The sequence below is a fragment of the Physella acuta genome, unplaced genomic scaffold, assembly GCF_028476545.2.
Source record: "Physella acuta isolate Inbredline_101_S28 unplaced genomic scaffold, ASM2847654v3 ptg000118l, whole genome shotgun sequence".
Taxonomy (NCBI): domain Eukaryota; kingdom Metazoa; phylum Mollusca; class Gastropoda; family Physidae; genus Physella; species Physella acuta.
The window spans coordinates 772,064-793,873 of record NW_026731638.1 but is presented as its reverse complement, the minus strand read 5'-3'; the positions used below and the strand labels follow the sequence as shown (position 1 = coordinate 793,873).

The following is a 21,810-nucleotide window of genomic DNA, read 5'->3' as shown; positions in this document are numbered from 1 at the left end:
CTAGTTGCTCACATAAAACGAAAATCTTTAACTGCCTGCCTTGGTTTGGAATAGAGGAATTCATGTATGTTCATAGAAATTTAGCTTTGACTACAAGTTTTAAATGTTGACTGATTGGGTGGCTGTAAATCAAAGTTTGTGTTCATTTTGATAAGAACATTAAATGTAAGTTTATAAAAAATAAATTTAAAAAAAGTTATCGTCCGTTCGTTATCGTCAAGTTAAAGACATAAATAAAGTGCAATAAATGAACGAGGAATCTATATAAGCACATCGTGCTGATTATTTCCAACGTCGACCCTGTCCGCAAAGTCACTTCGCAACACACCAGGGAAACCACTCTGCCATGTCTTTACTCTGTACATCACCAGTTGTCTTCCCTTGACCCCCATTAGCCAACCTGTTCCCTACTAACCATAACCAGATTTCTTCCCCAGCTCAACATTAGGCACAACAGTTCCCTACTAGTTATAACCAGATATGTTCCCCAGCTCAACATAAGGCCCAGCTGTTCACTACTTGTTCCCCAGACAGCACCGTCAACGACACCATCAAGCCGGACCTCGGGTACACATTTCAGCTCGACCAATCGGGCAAGGTGATCAGCATGTGCTTCAGCTTCCCCATAAAAGAGATCAACGGTGAAAAGACCGACAACGCCCAGGTGAGAAACTGTAGAGTAGCGTTTAATTTACCCTGATGGGGCAGCGTGACCTAGAGGTAAAGAGCTTAACTGTTAACCTGAAATTCTCAAGTTCGAATCCGGGTTCATGTTAATAGAATGTCATTGAGTCCACCACTATCCTTTCAAATGCGAGGTCTCTAAACAGATGAACTCTACTTCATCTGCCCCATTTGTCTTGGGCACGAACTGGAAAAGAGAGAGAAAGAGAGATTGCATAGACACTTTGATATGAACGATGTATTTCCCTTGAATGAGATGTTCACACATTAAAACATCAGAAATCATGGATAGTCCACAAGTGATTAACAAACGGACTGCTCAAATGGTAGAGCGCTCGACTGCTAACCCGAAAGTCAGGAGTTCGGATCACTCGATCGATCCTGTAAGACGGTCATGAGTCCAACCACCTCTGATGATTACATAACTCTCATTAGGGAAAGTGTAAGCAACAGTACATAGTGCTGACCACACTATACTCACATATGCCGAATTCACTGAAACAGGTGTCACCAGTGTCTCTTTATGAACGCCATTGTAAAACTTTGCAAATACTTCGACTTATTTTTATTTTAGAACGAAGCTAGGCTCAACATTGATGTCGAAAATATTTAATCACAAACATTGTAATAGAACTCAAGAAAAACGTTTCAGTAATATAACTTGCTGTATCATTACACTTGTTTTAAATATGATAGAACGAAGACAATTTATTCCTGTCTTTATAAACTTTTATCAGCTGAACTTTTCGTCCGTTTCTAGTTAATTGTAACCATCACGGAGTCGGACGATAGCCAGTTTGAGCTGACCTTGACCTCTGACACCGATGAGATGAGGGTCTACGCGTCTGGATCCATGTTTGAGAACCCTCCGTTTTACAACGTCACTGGGGTTACACTAGCCGGAAGTTTCGAGAAGTTCCGCGTTGGGCAGAAAGACGGTGAGAAACTTAAGTCAGTTTTTTTGTTGTGACCTTCACCTTCGAGAAGAAATGGTTTCTTTCTATCTAAAAATGTATATTTTACTACGTACTTTATTAATTTTATATATATATATATATATATATATATATATATATATATATATATATATATATATATATATATATATATATACATTAAACGACTAGCGTGCCCATATCGCGCGTTGCCGCGGGGATAGATGAAAGTCCGATTCAGTTTATGAAAGACTATAATACTACTTCTTATCTATATTCTTTCACACTCTTTAAAAAGAACGTATGCGCCAAAGCGCTACCGGGCGCAAAGTGGCACTATGTTGGGAGCCGGCGAATGCGCCTGATACACTTTAGTGAACGACTAAACGCCCAATCGTATTCAAAGTCTATTGCACTGTTTAAATGTAAACAAGGCCTGCGCTTAGATAATATTTTTGTCGTGGCACGGATTTACCTACACTTCGCCCAAAAAAGAAGGGGCGCCATATCGAACCCTGCCGGCTCGCCGGCGGACGCGCCTGATTATGATTAGTGAACGACTCTGAAACCAAATCTTATGCAAAGACTTTTGCAATGTTTAAAACTGGATTAGGCGTGATATCACTCACAAGATACCCAAGAACGTCAAATTACACCCTATCGGGGCGCCGGCGAACTCGCCTGATTCAATTTATTAAACGACTATAACGCCCTATCTTATCCATAGTCTATCGAGCTATTCGAAACGAACGTAGACGAGAGGGGCGCCAAATCGCCCCATGCCTGATTCGATAAAGTCAACAAAAATTGTTCGCGTCTCACAATAGCCGGGGCGCTGGCGGCTGCGGCTGTTGATGTTTTAACGCTGAATATAGTAGTTCTTATTATCTGCTATTCAGGACGCCCGATTAACGGATATCAAGTGCTTAGACAGCCACTCTGAAACTCTGGGCGCCAATCCGTGTATCTGACAAAAATCGCACCCTCCCGGGCGCCGCACATAAGAAATTTAATTTTTTTATAGCAGAAACGTTCTCACGAGTATTCTCATCAAATATTTAAAGTTTCATCGCACTCGGCTTATAAGTTACGTGTTATGTATCTTAATATATATATATATATATATATATATATATATATATATATATATATATATATATATATATATATATATATATATATATATATATATATATATATATTAAGATACAGAACACGTAACTTATAAGCATTTCACGCATGTCAATTTTTGGTCGCAAAATACTGACATTACTAAAAATCAATTATTATTTTACAAGGACGAAATATAATTAATACACATGGATATTGAATACCTCACCTAGGTCCACTCTAGATAATGTCCCAATAAACAAATGGGGCGAATCTAAAGCTTACATCTATATAAATCAGGTGTTTGTGTGAATTGACCTCCGCTGAACCCACGACATTGACTCAAACAACCCTCAGGGTTCGATCGAACCCAAGCTAAGAATTACCACAATAGAACTATTTACGTTTGTGACGCAGAGATTCCGGCTCAGGAGCGCAACTTCCATTATTTATGTACACGTCCATGCCGTAAACTTCGACGAACTTGCTTAGAAGATGCCGGTTTCATCACCGCAGTTTGGTCACTATCTTCCGTGGGTTCTCAATAGTCTTATCTTCCCTCACACCAGGTGCGAGAAGCCGTGTTCATCACACCTGAACCTGACACCCAGCTAGACTGTGGAGAGAGACCTGTTTGCTAGATCCATACGCTAAAACTCAACAATACCGACACAATTCCAGGCTCAAATTCATCTACTTTCTATAAGCCCTTATGTCTCAACCGTTATCTAATTACTCTCATCTTATCCCTCTCCTTAGGTATAAACCCTAGAATTCCTTAAACATTATCCTAAATTAATTCTTATAATTAGGACATATATGGTTACTGTTTCTTATTTTCAAAAAAAAAAAGCACACGTTTTATTTATGTCTACAATGCAGTTTATTAGCTATAAAAGGATACTTTTTAATAAAACAAAATCTCCTATACTACACCTCCTAGCTTTCCCCCTTCACTCATTGTTACTTTCCATAAATATCTATATATTTTTATTTGTTTACAGCCCAAGTTTTCACTTTAAATCTATGCGATGAATCAGGGAAATGCGTTAAAATGTACGTATAGTTTTATTTCAACGCGATTATTTCTCTTCTTTTTGTGTACAATGTTTCACCGACTCCAACTGTTTTCCTCTATTTCTATTTTATAGGAATGAGGATGTGCCCATCACAATCAGCCTGAAAATTATTACTTTAAAAGAAGTATCTATGGCTGTAGCTGGTATAACAGTCTTCATAGCGACGGTCTATTTGTGGAGTAAGTTTTTTTATTGTACATGAGCCGAATCGCGACGTAGCATACGCCGCTATTTAGTTGTTTTATTTTTTTTATTCTTAAAAAATTGAAGCGAGGCTAAAAATCAAATAGCCGGCATTTTTTTTAAAAAGTGTTATTAATAGGAACAATGTTTGAAAAAAATGTATATGGTTCAAAAATGTATCTTTACCTAAATAACATGATTTTGAATTTTTAGCGAGAGAGACTGAGACTTACTAGCCCTATTGCATTCTTATTTGCAGTATTTCGCAATGGGATAAAGGGTTAAGGTCGGGTGTTTTCAGGATCAATTGAAATTTTTCCTTCCATGCTCCGCTGTGTGAAAGAAGAGAACAATGTTTCGTTTTCACTCGTCAGGTTTAATTTACTTTGTTTTCCAGATATTTGGCGAAGAAGGCAAGCACTGAATCAATGGAATCAACATAATCAAATAATAGCAAACCTACAGCAACAGATAGCTGCTATCAATGCTGCTATACATGGGCTGGCTGCTCCTGCGGGTTGACCACGTTCTGCAGCACCGCTAGCACATCGACCAGCCCATGTGGTTTTTATCGCTATGTCAACGTTGTATCAGCTTTACAAACATCACTTTTTTTAAAACTTTTCTAAATTTGAACGAATTTCCCATTTCCAATTTCTTTGTATTGCACTTGAATGATTTTAATAGGTATCTTAGAATATCACCAAAAAAAAGTATAGGCTACTCTTTTTCCCGCTTCTGTAAAATTCACATGTTTATTTTCAGCTATTTTATCTATTTTTTTCCCTCCATTCTATTTTTTAATGTGATTAAAAAAAAACATCCTATCACATGGAAAAAAATGTCATCTTTCTCGTCCTGCCTCATGTATAAGATATCTAGGTACTCGAGTTTTCGGGCGAAAATATTTATAATTAAAAAAATGTAATTTAGCTAAATGAAATATTAGAATAAAACTGTGAACACGTATCTTTAAAGAGAAAAGGAAAACACAGGTAAAAAAATCACAAGTGCTAAAGGACATCGGCTAAGAAAGAAATAGATTTTAACATTGTTGAGATTGCTTTTTAAAAACAAAGCATTATAATAAAATAATACAGTATTATAATAATATCAATACTATTTTTAGACACATTATTTTATATGAAACGTGTTATAACATTAACCTTCAATTGGTATTAAATTGTAAAATATTTATATATCAATTGTTTTTCTTTTCTTCATAAATGTATTTTATAGTTAGGAATTTTTTCTCTGTTTTGTCAGATGTTTGTCAAATGATGTTGTTTTTTGGGTTTAGTTTTGCTCGATAACAATACTTTCTCTATAGTTCTTCTACGAGCAAGTAAAAACAAGTAACCATTATATAGTATTTGTCATATTAAATTACAATATTATAAATATTAAATATATATATATATATATGTATATATATATATATATATATATATATATATATATATATATATATACATATACATATATATATATATATATATATATATATATATATATATATATATATATATATATATGTATATATATATATATATATATATATATACATATATATTATATAATATATATATATATATATATGTTGATATATATAATATATACATATATATATATATATATATATATATATATATATATATATATGTATTTATATATATATATATATATATATATATATATATATATATATATATTATATAAACATATATATATATATCTAAATATATATATATATAAATATATATGTATATATATATTATATATACTATATAATATATATATATATATATATATATATATATATATATATGTATTTATATATATATATATATATATATATATATATATATATATATATATATATATATACATATATATATATATATATATATATAGATATATATATATATATATATATATGTATATATATATATATATATATATATATATATATATATATATATATATATATATATATGTATATACATATATATATATATATATATATATATATATATATATATATATATATATATATATATATATATATTAGGTGCTATACATGTCAAATCTACTACGTCAAGGGTTTGGGTTATATGGGAGGGATCTCGCTGTTCATGGGTTTGGACGGATTGTTGTAGAGGAGGGGCAATAGGTTTTGAATGCAGTGAAGGGGATGGTGAAGAGTTTGGTATTGCAAATAGTTTATTAATGTGTAAAGTTTGATAACGTGAAGAGTTTGCATATGTTTCTTGAAGCCTTTGTTTGCCTGGAGTGAAAAGTTTGGTTATGTGGAGTGTTAGTGAAGATTCATAAACCTAACAAGAACGGTACTCAAGTTATCTTGTTTCTATGTACAGACACACAACATACACAAGCACATACACCTTATCACACAAACGTATATATATATATATATATATATATATATATATATATATATATATATATATATATATATATATACAGATACAGACACACACAGACACACAAACACAAAGACACACACAAACAAACACACAAACACACACACAGACACAAACACAACACACACCCAAACACACATACACACACTCGACACATATACATTTTGTTGCGCTCCTTTTTATGTGTTACACCGTTGCGCATTGAATTTGGACGAGTCGTCCTTCATAACATCTAAAAGCAATTGTTTACACCATATGCCTTAGCAGTGGTCTTAAAGTTTCATTTCTTTGGGGGGGCTGGGTACAAGGAAAAAAAATAATTTTACTTCAAATTACAACTGGTCAATATATTTAAAAGGTAATCTATCGTTTCAGGCACGTAACATCGGCCGAAGATAGATCTAGAACTAGTACATTTTTACTTTCTCGTATATACGAAGTATAGAGAAAGTCTTGTAATCGTGCAAAAAAAAATCGAGATTTTTACAAATCTCGACGTTTTACACCTCACTGATACGGAAAAACATAATTTTGCAATCTTGTCCGTATGTCTGTGTGTGTGTGTGTGCGTGTGTGTGTGTCTGTGTGTCTGTCTGTCTGTGTGTAAACACGATTACTTGAGTACCGTTACAGCTAGGTTGATGAAATTTCATATATAAGTATTATATCAAAATCGTAGATCCGTATCAACTTTTGAGCGATTTCCGATAACCGGAAGTGGTACTTTTCCTTCTTTGAATTTTTCAAAAGCCTATAACTTGAGTACTATTTCAGATAGATAAATGAAATTTCACATGTAAGTAAACGATCTAATGTTCTACCTTCTGTTAAATTTTGAATAATTTCCGTTTACTGGAAGTAGTAATTTACGCTACTTCCGATTTCTCAAAAAATTAATGTAAATTTTTAAAGTACTAATAATATTGCGTACTATTATGCACGTTTTTATTTTACGTTCACTTGGTGTGCACTTCTTTTGTCTATATATTTTATTCTATTTTTAAAACTTTAAGTATTTAAAATTGATTAAAAATCATGTCTATAGCCCGAGTTCCCATCCCCTGTTGTTTTATATAAGAATATTTGAGAAAGTTTAGGGGAGATCACTCCCGGTTTATTTTAAACACGTTTATTTAAACTTTAAGTATTAAATAAAGATTAGATCTAGTTATGTTTTCATCAGATGCAACAATGCTTGTTAACTTAGCAACCCTTGTTTTAAAGTTGTTTTTTTTTTGTATATTATAATAATAATTTCAGTGAAGCTACATAAAAAAAACAGATGGGTGCTGTTTATATAGAATATCTTGCTCTCAAACACTGATGTTTAATGTTTATTTCTGGCCTATAATGCTATACTTAGACATTGCTTTCTATTATATTTGATACAATATATTACACTATACTTGTGTGTTTACCATTTTAATTAGTTAACTTTCTTTTCACATTACTAACTCTGGCCAATTTGTATACCTAAAACAATAGATTACTATTAAAATATACTTTTATTTCTATCAGTACATTTCTTGCTAAAAAATGTATTTAGCAGTTTTGTGTTTTGATAAGGTTTTAACATATGCAGGTCAGAGAACATTAAAAACATACCCAGTTAAAAGAGCCGCTGAGCTGGAAGGCACTGATGCTATCAAGACAATACCTGATGTACATAGACTGAGTAAGATTATACAGCACATAACTGGTGTGGTTGTGCATGTGTAAGGGTGGATGTTTAACACATTTTTTAAAAATGTAAACGGTTCAATCCTACTTGATATGTATGGTAACAAGCTACATTTACTTAATTAAATAAAATTTAATATAAGAACACTCACGTGTCTAAATTACAATAACCATGATAATCAATTAAGAAGAGAAATCATTAATTTTAGTAAACGATATTTTTGATATAGAGATCAGAATTTAGAAACATTGAAATGGATGTCACATGGCCATGGAAACTACCTATCTTGTTAATCGTTACCTGCCCTCTGCTAGGTAAGAGAAATTTAAATCAATCTTAAAAAAATATATTTTTAACATAAAATATTATATTAATATATAACAGCCTCAATATATAGCATCGTTATATCCAGGCTGCGATGTGTTGAGGTTTGGAGCTCAATGCCAGGATCATTACCGCTGTAGTAACGATTCCCTCTATGCGACGTGCTCCATTGAGAACGAGTCAAACATCAACGAGCGGAACAGCAGACACGGTTTGAACGCTCTGGGCCGTTTCCCTCATGACGTCAAGTGCACCGGACAGAGGCTGAGTTTGGGCGAGATGGAATTCACCAACATCTTCAATACGTGCCCGGCTAACGAAACAGTGGGGAACTTGCCATGTGATGACATTATTAGTGGTAAGTCATCGAGCAAAACGTGGGGACATTGTGTTCTAATAACATGAGTAGCTGGAAGTCAACTAATATCCGCAGATTATAGTTGTAGGGTCTAACTTTATATGTGTTATGGGCGTGTAGGCTATAGTTATAGAGACTAACTTTACAGGTGTGAAGGTTTACATTATAGATGAAGGGGCTAATTTTATTTTTACTTTCTCGAAATATGAAGCATAGAGGAAGTATTGTACTCGTGCAAAAAGATGAAATCGATATTTTCACAAATCTCGACGTTTTACACCACTCTGAGTCGGAAAAACTTAGTTTTGCAAATTTGTCCGTATATGTTTGTGTGTGTTTATGTGTCCGATTGTGAACAAAGTAACTTGAGTACTATTACAGTCCATTTGATGACATTTCATATGTGCAAGATTATATCGAATGTGTAGTTCGGTATCAACTTTTTAACGACTTCCGGTAGCCGGAAATGGAACGTTTCTACTTTTGGTTTTTCAAAAGCCTAAACCTTGATTACTGTTTCAGAAAAATAAACGAAATATATGTAAAAGATCTAATTTTCTTCCTTTCGTCAAATTTTGAGTTATTTTCTGTGCTCGCAAATAGTACTTTACGCTATTTCCGATTTGTCAAAAAACAGCGTATGATTTAATAAAGTACTAGTATTCCGAACGTTTCTGTTCACTAGGTGTGCAATTCTTATTTCTACGAGATTCTATAATATTTTAGAAAGTTTAAGTCTGTAAAAATTGATTAAAAATTGTGTCTTTAACCCAAGTTTCCATCCCCATTAGTGCTATATAAGAGTATTGGAGAAAGTTTATGGAGGCAAAGTCTAGGTGTCAAGTTTATGAGTTAAGTGGAGCATGGCATTTCTAACTAACCAATTACCACCCGATCATCCCCTCGTATCAACTCCTCAAATCGTTAACCCTGCGTTCATCACGTTTATTCCCTGATCCCCATTAGATATGAAGTCACCAACTAACCAGCTCTGTGTGTGTTCCCTGATCCCTTTTTAGCCTTGAAGTTCCCAACTAACAAGTACCACGTTTGTTCCCTGATCCGTTTTAGCCTTGAAGTCCCCAACTAACCAGCTCTGTGTGTGTTCCCTGATCTCTTTTAGCCTTGAAGTTCCCAACTAACCAGAACCGTGTTGGTTCCCGTGATCCCCTTTAACCAACTGTTCTTTTCTACTGTGTTTGCTCCACAGGCATCACTGGTACTACAACAATAGAGCCAGACCTGGGATACACATTTGTGCTCGACGTCTTGGGAGCCTGTTTTAATGTCACAGTTATCGAGGTCAATGGTAAAAGGATCGACTATGGCAAGATTATCAAGAAGTTGAAGGTAAAGGTTAAGGTGTAATGTATAGGCGTAGGTGTCGATATCCGTGTATGTGTAGATGTTGGTGTGAGTGTAAGTGTAGGTGTTATGTGTAGGTGTAATATGTAATGTGTAATTTGCAGGTGTAATGTGTCCTGGTAATGTGATGGTGTAGGTGTAGGTGTAGGTGTAGATGTAGATGTAGGTGTAGGTGTTGATGTAGGTGTAGGTGTAGGTGTAGGTGTAAGTGTAGGTGTAGGTGTAGGTGTAGGTGTAGGTGTAGGTGTAGGTGTAGGTGTAGGTGTAGGTGTAGGTGTAGGTGTAGGTGTAGGTGTAGGTGTAGGTGTAGGTGTAGGTGTAGGTGTAGGTGTAGGTGTAGGTGTAGGTGTAGGTGTAGGTGTAGGTGTAGGTGTAGGTGTAGGTGTAGGTGTAGGTGTAGGTGTAGGTGTAGGTGTAGGTGTAGGTGGAGGTGTAGGTGGAGGTGGAGGTGGAGGTGGAGGTGGAGGTGTAGGTGTAGGTGTAGGTGTACGTGTACGTGTTCGTGTAGGTGTAGGTGTAGGTGTAGGTGTAGGTGTAGGTGTAGGTGTAGGTGTAGGTGTAGGTGTAGGTGTAGGTGTAGGTGTAGGTGTAGGTGTAGGTGTAGGTGTAGGTGTAGGTGTAGGTGTAGGTGTAGGTGTAGGTGTAGGTGTAGGTGTAGGTGTAGGTGTAGGTGTAGGTGTACGTGTACGTGTACGTGTACGTGTACGTGTACGTGTACGTGTACGTGTACGTGTACGTGTACGTGTACGTGTACGTGTACGTGTACGTGTACGTGTACGTGTACGTGTACGTGTACGTGTACGTGTACGTGTACGTGTACGTGTACGTGTACGTGTACGTGTACGTGTACGTGTACGTGTACGTGTACATGTACGTGTACGTGTACGTGCAGACGTAAGTGTGGGTATAGGTGTAGGTGTAATATGCATGTGTAGGTTTATGGTATCATACATTTATCGATCGTGTTTTTGTTCAATAGTCTCATAGATTTTTTACTACAATCTACTACCATTATGCCGTTTATTTTTACGGTTTGCTCTTATCACTACCAACAAACGTTACAGTGTTTAAATTACTTCAAATGTCGCTATCTCGGTACCTTTCAACCTTTCAACTTATTCTTTGTGTGATCCTAATATTCGCCATATTCTTGTCATTTAATCCTCATTATTGTCTACAAAATAAACCTGAACATAGCCCTTGTTACATTACTACAAAAACAACGTCTATACGAGACCCCTTTTACACTAATAATCTTGTAATAATAATCTTGTATTAGAATACAGAATATATTTTACTCTATCTTTATAAACCTATAACTTCTGCAATTTTCCTTCCATCTAAAGTTTGAATTTACCCAAATGAAAACAAACCGCACCGAGCTGGACGAGAACTATGACAGGAATGTGATGAGTGTCGAAATCCCGTCTGAGTTTGTCGTTGAAATCATTGAAAACAACACCCGGCTGTTCAACGTGAAGGAGTTTACAAATAACGGATTATGTGATTGGCTCCGTGACTGGCGGGGAAAAGGTGAGATACCTGAGTCAGTTCCTTGTTGTGACTTTCACCTTTGTAAATAAATTTGAAAATAAATAAGTAAAATATTAGTAAACTGATGTTTTATAAAAATATTGGTACGTACAACGTGTTTCGTTTAGGAATATAAACATATCCCCTATCCATCCAACCTTCCATCCTTCCATTCGTGCCTTTTGTCGCATTCTGGCAAGTGTCCATCCGGCGTTTCTCCCATTCGGGCAAGTTTCCATTCGGGCAATCCGCCTTCGGCAAACGGCATTCGTGCAAGTGTCTTTCCGGCTCCCATTTTAAAATGATTAAATATCACACCTTCCATGTATATTTTTGCTAAGCTTCTCGTAATAACAATAATACTTTTGAAAATTATTGATTAAGTAAAAACATATTGAAAGCAGACAGGCTTGTTGCAATAGGCTTGAAAAGACTATGTAACCATACTAATTTAAAAAAAAATATTGTGTTAAAATATGGTAAAGCATACAATTATAATTCCATTTAAAAACATTAAGGCCGTTTGGAAACCACCGATTACACACCTTATCATATTTTTGTATTGAATATAAGCCGCTGAAAAGCAATTTAAATTAGGCCAGAGAATTAGGCCAGACATTGACATGGAGATTACGAAGTCCTGGAAATTAATTTTCATTTTATACATTACTCACCCTCTGCTCGGTAAGATAATAATAAACTATTGTCTAACAGAATATTTTTTTAAATATTTTTTTTTACTAAGTCAGCTTAAATGAATAAATTTATATTATTTGTAGAGCTTAGCATAAAAATCTAAAATCCGTTTTTAAAAAAAATCATGATTTAAGTATAAACATATTCCAAATTAATTTGGTTTTTACGTTGTAAATTCATATTATTTGTAGAGATTAGCATAACAAGCTAAAAATCCTTTAAAAAAAAACATTTTTTAAGTATATGCATATTAAAAATTATTTTGGCCTTTTACATTGTAAATACATTAAATGATCATTTGTTTAATTTTCTATGATCGGTTAGAATTTAAAATAGCCACAAGACAATGACGCGTTTGTTAATCAATTTTTTTCAGGCTGTGATGTCAGATGGTTTAGATCTGATTGCCAGGATAACTACCGCTGTAGTAACGAGTCCTGGTACAAGAGGGACTCGGTAGTGTCACACTGTGAAGACGACAGGAAACTCGACGCGAGATGTCTGAGCTGTTTTCCCCATGACGTCATACGCACTGAGAACGAAGAGGGCCTGAATATGAGCCGGACAAACTTCACCAAAAACTTAAATACGTGCCCGGTTAAGGAAAGCGTCGAGTTCATGTGTTTTGATAACATCGCTAATCGTAAGTTAGCTTGCGTCGACGGGGATACTGTGATTTTAAAAAAAAATGTAAAGTAATGTTAACTATTTATACGTTGTTTTTTAAATCCTAGCTGTTAGTGATTACCCCGCTATTCTTCGCATTACGATCACAAACCGCCAATATAGTAGATTCCTTAATTTTGTTTAACTCTCAATGTCAGGAATGCTCCAACATTAAATTAAACAAATAAGAAAATTTCAAAATAAGTGAAAATATGAGTTTAAAATAAACCGGGAGTGATCTCCCCTAAACTTTCTCGAATATTCTTATATAACTCGGAATATAGACATGATTTTTAATTACTTAAACTTTTAAAAATAGAATAGAATCTCGTAAAAAAAAAAGAAATGCGCATCAAGCGAACGCCAAAACAAAATGTGCATAATAATGTGCGCAATATTATTAGTACTTTTTAAATTTGCATGCGTTTTTTGAGAAATCGGAAATAGCGTAAATTAGTACTTCCCGTCAACGGAAATTACTCAAAATTCAATAGAAGGTAGAAAATTAGATCTTTTACTAACATGTGAAATTTCATTTATCTGTATGAAGTAGTACTCAAGTTATAGGCTTTTTAAGAATTCAAAGTAGAAAAAGTACTACTTCCGGTTATCGGAAATCGCTCAAAAGTTGATACGGATCTACGATTTTGATAAAATACTTATTTATGAAATTTCATCAACCTAGTAATAACGGTACTCAAGTTATCGTGTTTATACACGGACAGATACACACACAAACAGACAGACACACAGACATTGCAAAATTATGTTTTTCCGTATCAGTGAGGTGTAAAACGTCGAGATTTGTAAAAATCTCGATTTTTTTTTTTGCACGATTCCAAGGCTTTCTCTATACTTCGTAGATCTATATACGAGAAAGTAAAAATGAAACGCCGATAAATAGACGCAGAATACATTGTCATTAAAAGTGATTTAAAAACTGAACACTTATGTAGCATAGTAACTATTGGGAGGACCCCCATTAGCCAACCTGTTCCCTAGTAACCATAACCAGATATATTCCCCAGTTCAACAACTGTTCCCAACTAAAAAGCACCAGATTTGTTTCTCATTAGTCAAACTGTTCCCAACTTACCAGCACCATGTTTGTTCCCCATTAACCCAACTGTTCCCTACTTAAAAGCACCATGTTTGTTCCCCATTAGCCCAACTGTTCCCTACTTAAAAGCACCATGTTTGTTCCCCATTAGCCCAACTGTTCCCTACTTAAAAGCAACATGTTTGTTCCCCATTAGCCCAACTGTTCCTTACTTGCCAGCACCTTCTTTGTTCCCCAGGCAGCACCAACAATGGCACCACCAAGCCGGACCTCGTATACACATTTCAGGTCGACCAATCGGGCAAGGTGATCAGCGTCTGCTTTATCCTCATAAGAGAAAAGACCGACAAAGCCAAGGTAGGAATCAGTTGAGCGGCGTTTGATTAGGCTTGATGGGACAGCGGGACCTACCGGTATAGAGGTAGACTGTTAACCCTTAAGGTAGAGTTCGAAACCGGGGGGTTCAAGTTAGCAGAATGTGCCTGAGTTCACCCAGCTCTGATGGGTACTTAACTCACGTTATGGAAACAGAGGCGACTGGGCATAGTGCTGATTACACTATCCTTTCAAAGGCAGAGGTATATAAAACAGAAGAACTCTACTTCATCTGACCCATGTGTCTTGGGCACAAACAGGAGAAGAGAGAGAGAGAGAGGGAGATTGCATAGACACTTTGATATAAACGATGCATTTCTCTTAAACAAGTTGTCCACATATTAGAACATCAGAAATCGCGGATAGTCCACAAGTGATTTACAAACGGACTGCTCAAATGGTAGAGCGTTTGACTGCTAACCTGAAAGTCAGGAGTTCGGATCACAGGATCCTTCCTGTAAGCCTGCCCTGAACCCAACGACCTCTGATTAGTTCGTAATTCACGTTAGGGAAAGTAAATGCAGTTCGGCATACTGGTGATTACACTATCCTCACTGAAACACGTGAACTCTACTTCCCTGCCGCCAGTGTATTTTGAAATGTTATGATCGCCAACGTACCACATTGAAATTACTTCGACTTTATTTTTACTTCAAAAATAATCTAGGGTTAAAGTTTAATCTAATATATAAAGCTCAGTTCTGTATGTAACGCATATGTTTGTCGTTGGTCTTGGATGGATTTAAGTGTTAGACAATTATCGTGCGCATTTGTCTAAATTTATGAGTTAAAAAATTACTATTGAAAGTGTTGGGAAATAATTTTCATTTTTCAAATTATAGTAATAATTGTCGGCATGTTCATTCAACACAAGTTTTAAAAAAATATCATCTTTTACAAAAATTCTAATTATGTCTTTATTTAGTCCTATAGCACTTACTTCCCTTTGATAAATTAGGAAAACACAATTACTTCCCTTTATAAAACCATTGCATTTGTGGACAAGGATTTACTTTTTAATTACTTTGTCTTTTTAATTACTTTGTTTTGGTGTTGGGAAAAAAAATAATTACATAATTAGCGGGGATTGATCAAGTGCAAATGTTGTAGGTATTTTACGGATAAGCTTGGAGTATTAAAATTGTTCATTAAATTGAAACAGGCGCGTTCGTATAAGTGAGTGTAAAAGACTGTGAATAAGTTGGGGTACTATAGTCGTTCATTAAGCTAAAACAGGTGATTCCGCCCCGGGCGTTTATGTTCGCGTTAGTGTTTTCTTTGTGTTTAGGTGGGTTTGCGTTAGTGGTTGCGTTTTGATTTGGTTCGTTTTTGTTCTTTCTGTTTTCGTTTTTGATTGTGTTTTTTTCTTTGGGTTTGTATTTGTGTTTTTGGTTGGTTTTGCGTTTGGATTTGGTTTGTTTTCGTTTGCTTTTTCGTTGTTTTTTTTTGTGTTGGTATTGGTGTTTGTGGTTGTGGTTGGGTTTGTTGTTAGGTTTTTGTTTTCGTTTGCTTTTTTGTTTGTTTTTTCTTTGTGTTTGTATTGGTGTTTGTGTTTGTGGTTGGGTTTGTTGTTAGGTTTTTGTTTTTGTTTGTATTTGTAATTGTGTTAGCGTTATGTTTGCATTTTGTTGTTTTGGTTTTGGTTGGTTGTGGTTTGGGTGGGCAGTGCCAGGTTTATGATGATTACTAAACACACAGTTAATGGTCTTTAACAGAAAGGTTTTTCACAGAAGCCAGAGCAGGGCCTGGCCGGGACGGCTAGTTATATTATAGTTGGACAATTATGTTTAATCACAAAAGTTGTAATGGAACTGAAAGAAAAAAGAAAAGTAATATAATCTGTTGTACGCTTGTTGTTTTTTTTAAAATACAATAGAACAAAGATAATTTACGAGTGTCTGTATAAACATTTGTCAGCTGTACCTTTTTGTCCGTCCTTAGATATTGCTGAACGTCACCGAGACCAACGATAGCGAGCTGGGCCTGGCCTTGACCTCTGACGCCGATGAGATGAAGCTCTACATACAGCCTGGATATATTATTATTATTAGCGACACTTACCCTCTGTTTTACAACTTCACTGGGGTTACACTAGCCGGAAGTTTCGAGAAGTTCCGTGTCGGGAAGAAAGACGGTGAGAAACAAGTCAGTTTGTTGTTTTGAACTTCACCTCTGTGAAGAATTTTTTTCTATTTAAAAATTTATATCATACTAAGTACTTTTTTAATCTAATATATATATATATATATATATATATATATATATATATATATATATATATATATATATATATATATATATATATATATATATAGTCGTAAAAGCCTGACTCTACTAAAATCAATGATTTAGTTAACTAGGACTAAATATAGTAAATACACATGGATATTAAATACCTCATCTAGGCCCACTCTACACAGAGCCGAATCTAAAGCTAACATCTATAACCAAGCCAAGTGGTTCTTATCCTTTTTGGAGGTAACGAACCCCACACGTTTTATATGCGCATTCACCAAACCCTACTTATTGGTTTTAAGCTCCGCTCTGACAATACCCTATCGTGAATCATACAAGTCAGAAGTGTGTGAATTGACCTCCGCCGAATCCACGACACTGACTCGCCGAACCCCTGGGGTTCGACCGAACCCAGTGTAAGAACCACTACCCTAGGCTAAGAACCACTACCCTAGGCTAAGAACCACTACCCTAGATTTATTTACTATCGTAACACAGAGATTCCGGCTCTGGAGCGCAACTTCCATTGTTTATGTACACCTCCATGCACTAAACTTCGACAAACTGGCTTAGAAGATGAAGGTTTCATCACCGAAGTTTGGTCGCTATCTTCCGTGGGTTCTCAACAGGCTTATCTTCCCTCCCATCAGATGCGAGAACCCGTGCTCTGAACACCTGATACACAGCTAGACCGTGGGGGAGATCCATACGCTTACAACAACACATACACAATTCCAGTCTCAAAATCAACTGCTTTCTATAAGCCCTTATCTAATCATTCTCATTTAATATCTTGCCCCTCTCCTTAAGTATAATCCCCAGCATTCCCTAAACGTAATCCAAAATTATTTCTGATACTTGGGACATAATATGGCTACTGTTTCTAATTTTCAAAACAAAATAAAACCCACCTGTGGTAGTTACCTCTACGATACAGTTTATTAATACAACGGGCTAATTTTTAATAAAAAAACATCTCTTGTATCACAACTCCTAGCTTTCCCCTTCCTTTTAAATAAATATCTATACATTTTTACTTTTTTTACAGCCCAAGATTTCAATTTAAAAAATTGTGATAGATCAGGAAAATGCTTTGATTGGTACGTATAGTTTTATTTTAACTCGATAATTTCTCTTCTTTTTTTGTAAACAATGTTTCACTGACTTTTACTAAATGCTTTCCTTTATTACATTGAATAGGAATGAGAAAAGGATCATCAGAGTGATACTGATAATTGTTGATTTAAAAGAAACATCTATTGCTGTAATCGGTGTAACAATCTTCATAGCAACGGTCTATTTTTTGAGTAAGTTATTTTATTGTACATGAGCCGACCCGCGACGTAGCATACGCCGCTATTAAATTGTTTTATTTTCTACATTTCAGTAACTCCTAATTTGTGAATTCGACACTACCAATTCAGCGACTATTATTCCCCCTCCCTCCCCCATCCCCCGCCCCTGTGAAAGCAGCCGTCAATGAAGACGGTTTACAGACGACAATGAAAAGTTCGAGCAGAACTTGTTATTACCTCTCCTTAGTTTCAAATCGTTTAGAAACTAAATTATCTGCCCCTAACAGCCATCACTATTTCGACCCGCGTCTACGATTGTAAACATTTCGGCTTGATCCACGGCTCACCAGAATTGTGTTGGTGTGGTGGAGGGGGGTGGTATTGATATGGTCTGTTGAGCATGCCTTTAGAGCGAGGGTGGGTCGGGTCGGCGTGGGTATACGAGGTGGTGTCCCGCATGGGTCTCCATGAAGAGAATTATATATATACGAGCCGACCCGCGGTGTATCATACGCCGCTATTTAGTTGTTGTTTTTTCTACTTTTCAGTAATTCATAATTTGCGAATTCGACAGTACCAATGCTGCCACTGAAAATATTTGCTTTACAACACTAAACCCCCCATTCAGCCCCCCCCCTTCCCCCCCCCCCGTGAAAGCAGCCTCCTCTTATTTACCTCCTTTAAGTTTAAAATCGTTTCAAACTAAATAATCTGCCCCCAACAGCCGTCACCAAACCCGGCTCTACGATTGTAAAATGTAAACATTATGATTTAGCGTGAACCACAGCTCACCAGACCATGTGAGGGGGTTGGGGGGTGGTAGCGACAGAGAGGAAGAGAGGGGATTGCAAGGCGCGTTTCAAGCTCGTTTTTCTAACGGCTCCCAGAAGAGAATTATATATATATATATATATATATATATATATATATATATATATATATATATATATATATATATATATATATATATATATATATATAGATATAGATATATAAGCGTCTATATACTAAGCGTACAGTTTGTTCTTATCTATTGGGATAAGAAACAGGTTATAGTAATTTGGTTACAATATATTAATAGCCTATGTACTCAATTTGATTCTATTTTTAAGAAAAAAAAATTATAATTGTTATATATGAGTACTCCCGGTGTTTTAAAAGATTGAAGTAAGGCCAAGAAACAAATAGCCGCCATGTATTTTTTAATGTGTTATTAATAAGAACAATGTTAAAAAATTATTTAGTTTAAAAATGTATCCCTCCCTGGAAAACGAGTTTTTGAATTTTCAGTGAAAAAGACAGAGACTTACTAGCCCTATTGTATTTCTTATTTGCAGTATTTAGCAATGGGAGTTGGGCATAAGGGGTTAAGGTCAGATATTTTTACTCATGTGATCAATTTTTCTTTTTAACTTCCATGCTCCGCTGTATGGAATAAGAGAACAATGTTAAGTTCTCGCTCATCTGGTTTGTTGTACTTTGTTTTTTTCCAGATTTTTGGCAAAGAAGGCGAAGACTGAATCAATTTGTATTAAACCTACAGCAACAGATAGCCGCTTTCCAACAGCAGGCTGCACCTGCGGGTTGACTACGTTCTGCAGCAACCCTAGCACATCGACCAGCCTATGTGGTTTTAATCGCTATGTCAACGTTGTATCAGCTTTACAAACATCACTTTTTTTTTTTAACTTTTCTAAATTTGAAAGAATTTCCCATTTCCACTTTCTTTGTATTCCACCTGAATGATTTTAATAGGTATCTTAGAATATCACCAAAAAAAAGTATAGGCTACTCTTTTTCCCGCTTCTGTAAAATTCACATGTTTATTTTCAGCTATTTTATCTATTTTTTTCTCTCCATTCTATTTTTTAATGTGATTAAAAAAAACATCCTATCACATAGAAAAAATGTCATCTTTCTCGTCCTGCCTCATGTATAAGATATCTAGGTACTCAAGTTTTCGGGCGAAAATATTTATAATTAAAAAAATGTAATTTAGCTAAATGAAATATTAGAATAAAACTGTGAACACGTATCTTTAAAGAGAAAACGAAAACACAGGTAAAAAAATCACAAGTGCTAAATGACATCGGCTAAGAAAGAAATAGATTTTAACATTGTTGAGATTGCTTTTTAAAAACAAAGCATTATAATAAAATAATACAGTATTATAATAATATCAATACTATTTTTAGACACATTATTTTATATGAAACGTGTTAAAACATTAACCTTCAATTGGTATTAAATTGTAAAATATTTATATATCAACTGTTTTTCTTTTCTTCATAAATGTATTTTATAGTTAGGAATTTTTTCTCTGTTTTGTTAGATGTTTGTTAAATGATGTTGTTTTTTGGGTTTAGTTTTGCACGATAACAATACTTTCTCTTTAGTTCTTCTACGAGCAAGTAAAAACAAGTAACCATTATATAGTATTTGTCATATTAAATTACAATATTATATATATATATATATATATATATATATATATATATATATATATATATATATATATATATATATATATATATATAATAGGTACTATACATGTCAAAACAGCTGTTAAAACTTTTGGTTTACGTCAGGGGATTTGGTCTTATTTGGATGAAATCTACTACGTCAAGGGTTTGGGTTATATGGGAGGGATCTCGCTGTTCATGGGTTTGGACGGATTGTTGTAGAGGAGGGGCAATAGGTTTTGAATGCAGTGAAGGGGATGGTGAAGAGTTTGGTATTGCAAATAGTTTATTAATGTGTAAAGTTTGATAACGTGAAGAGTTTGTATATGTTTCTTGAAGCCTTTGTTTGCCTGGAGTGAAAAGTTTGGTTATGTGGAGTGTTAGTGAAGATTCATAAACCTAACAAGAACGGTACTCAAGTTATCTTGTTTCTATGTACAGACACACAACACACACAAGCACACACACCTTATCACACAATCACATATATATATATATATATATATATATATATATATATATATATATATATATATATATGTATATATATATATACATATATAAATATATATGTATATATATATATATATATACATATATATATATATATATATATATATATATATATATATATATATATATATATATATATATATATATATATATATATACAGATACGGACACACACAGACACACAGACACACACAAACACACACACAGACACACACAACACACACACAAACACACAGACACACGACACATATACATTTTGTTGCGCTCCTTTTTATGTGTTACACCGTTGCGCATTGAATTTGAACGAGTCGGCCTACATATCATCTAGCAGCAATTGTTTACACCATCTGCCTTAGCAGTGGTCTTAAAGTATCTTTTTTTTTTGGGCTGGGTAAAAGGGAAATAAATAATTTTACTTCAAATTAAAACTGGTCAATATATTTAAAAGGTAATCTATAATTTGAGGCACATAACATCGGCCGAAGATAGATCTAGAACTAGTACATTTTTTTAAACACGTTTTTTAAAACTTTGAGTATTAAATAAAGATTAGTTATGTTTTCATCAGATGCAACAATGCTTGTTAACTTAGCAACCATCGATATAAAGTTGTTTTTTTTTTGTATATTATAATTATAATTTCAGTGAAGCCACATAAAAAAAAAAAACAGATGGGTGCTGTTTTATATAGAAAATCTTGCTCTCAAACACTGTTGTTTAATGTTCATTTCTGGCCTATAATGCTATACTTAGACATTGCTTTCTATTATATTTGATACAATATATTACACTACTCTTGTGTGTTTACCATT

The 21,810-nt window shown here is 34.6% G+C and overlaps 1 protein-coding gene across 1 annotated transcript; it reads left to right on the top strand.

Moving 5' to 3' along the window:
• Positions 1–346: 346 nt before the first annotated feature.
• On the top strand, positions 347–19,632 carry LOC131934825 (uncharacterized). The gene is made up of 14 exons (XM_059290952.1): positions 347–359; positions 492–664; positions 1,445–1,622; positions 3,734–3,785; positions 3,881–3,987; positions 8,018–8,110; positions 8,529–8,798; positions 10,009–10,148; positions 11,510–11,696; positions 14,357–14,475; positions 16,435–16,627; positions 17,777–17,828; positions 17,929–18,035; positions 19,517–19,632. The coding sequence occupies exons 1-14, from the start codon at positions 347–349 to the stop codon at positions 19,609–19,611; spliced, it is 1,779 nt and encodes a 592-aa protein (XP_059146935.1). The 3' UTR covers positions 19,612–19,632.
• Positions 19,633–21,810: the final 2,178 nt, after the last annotated feature.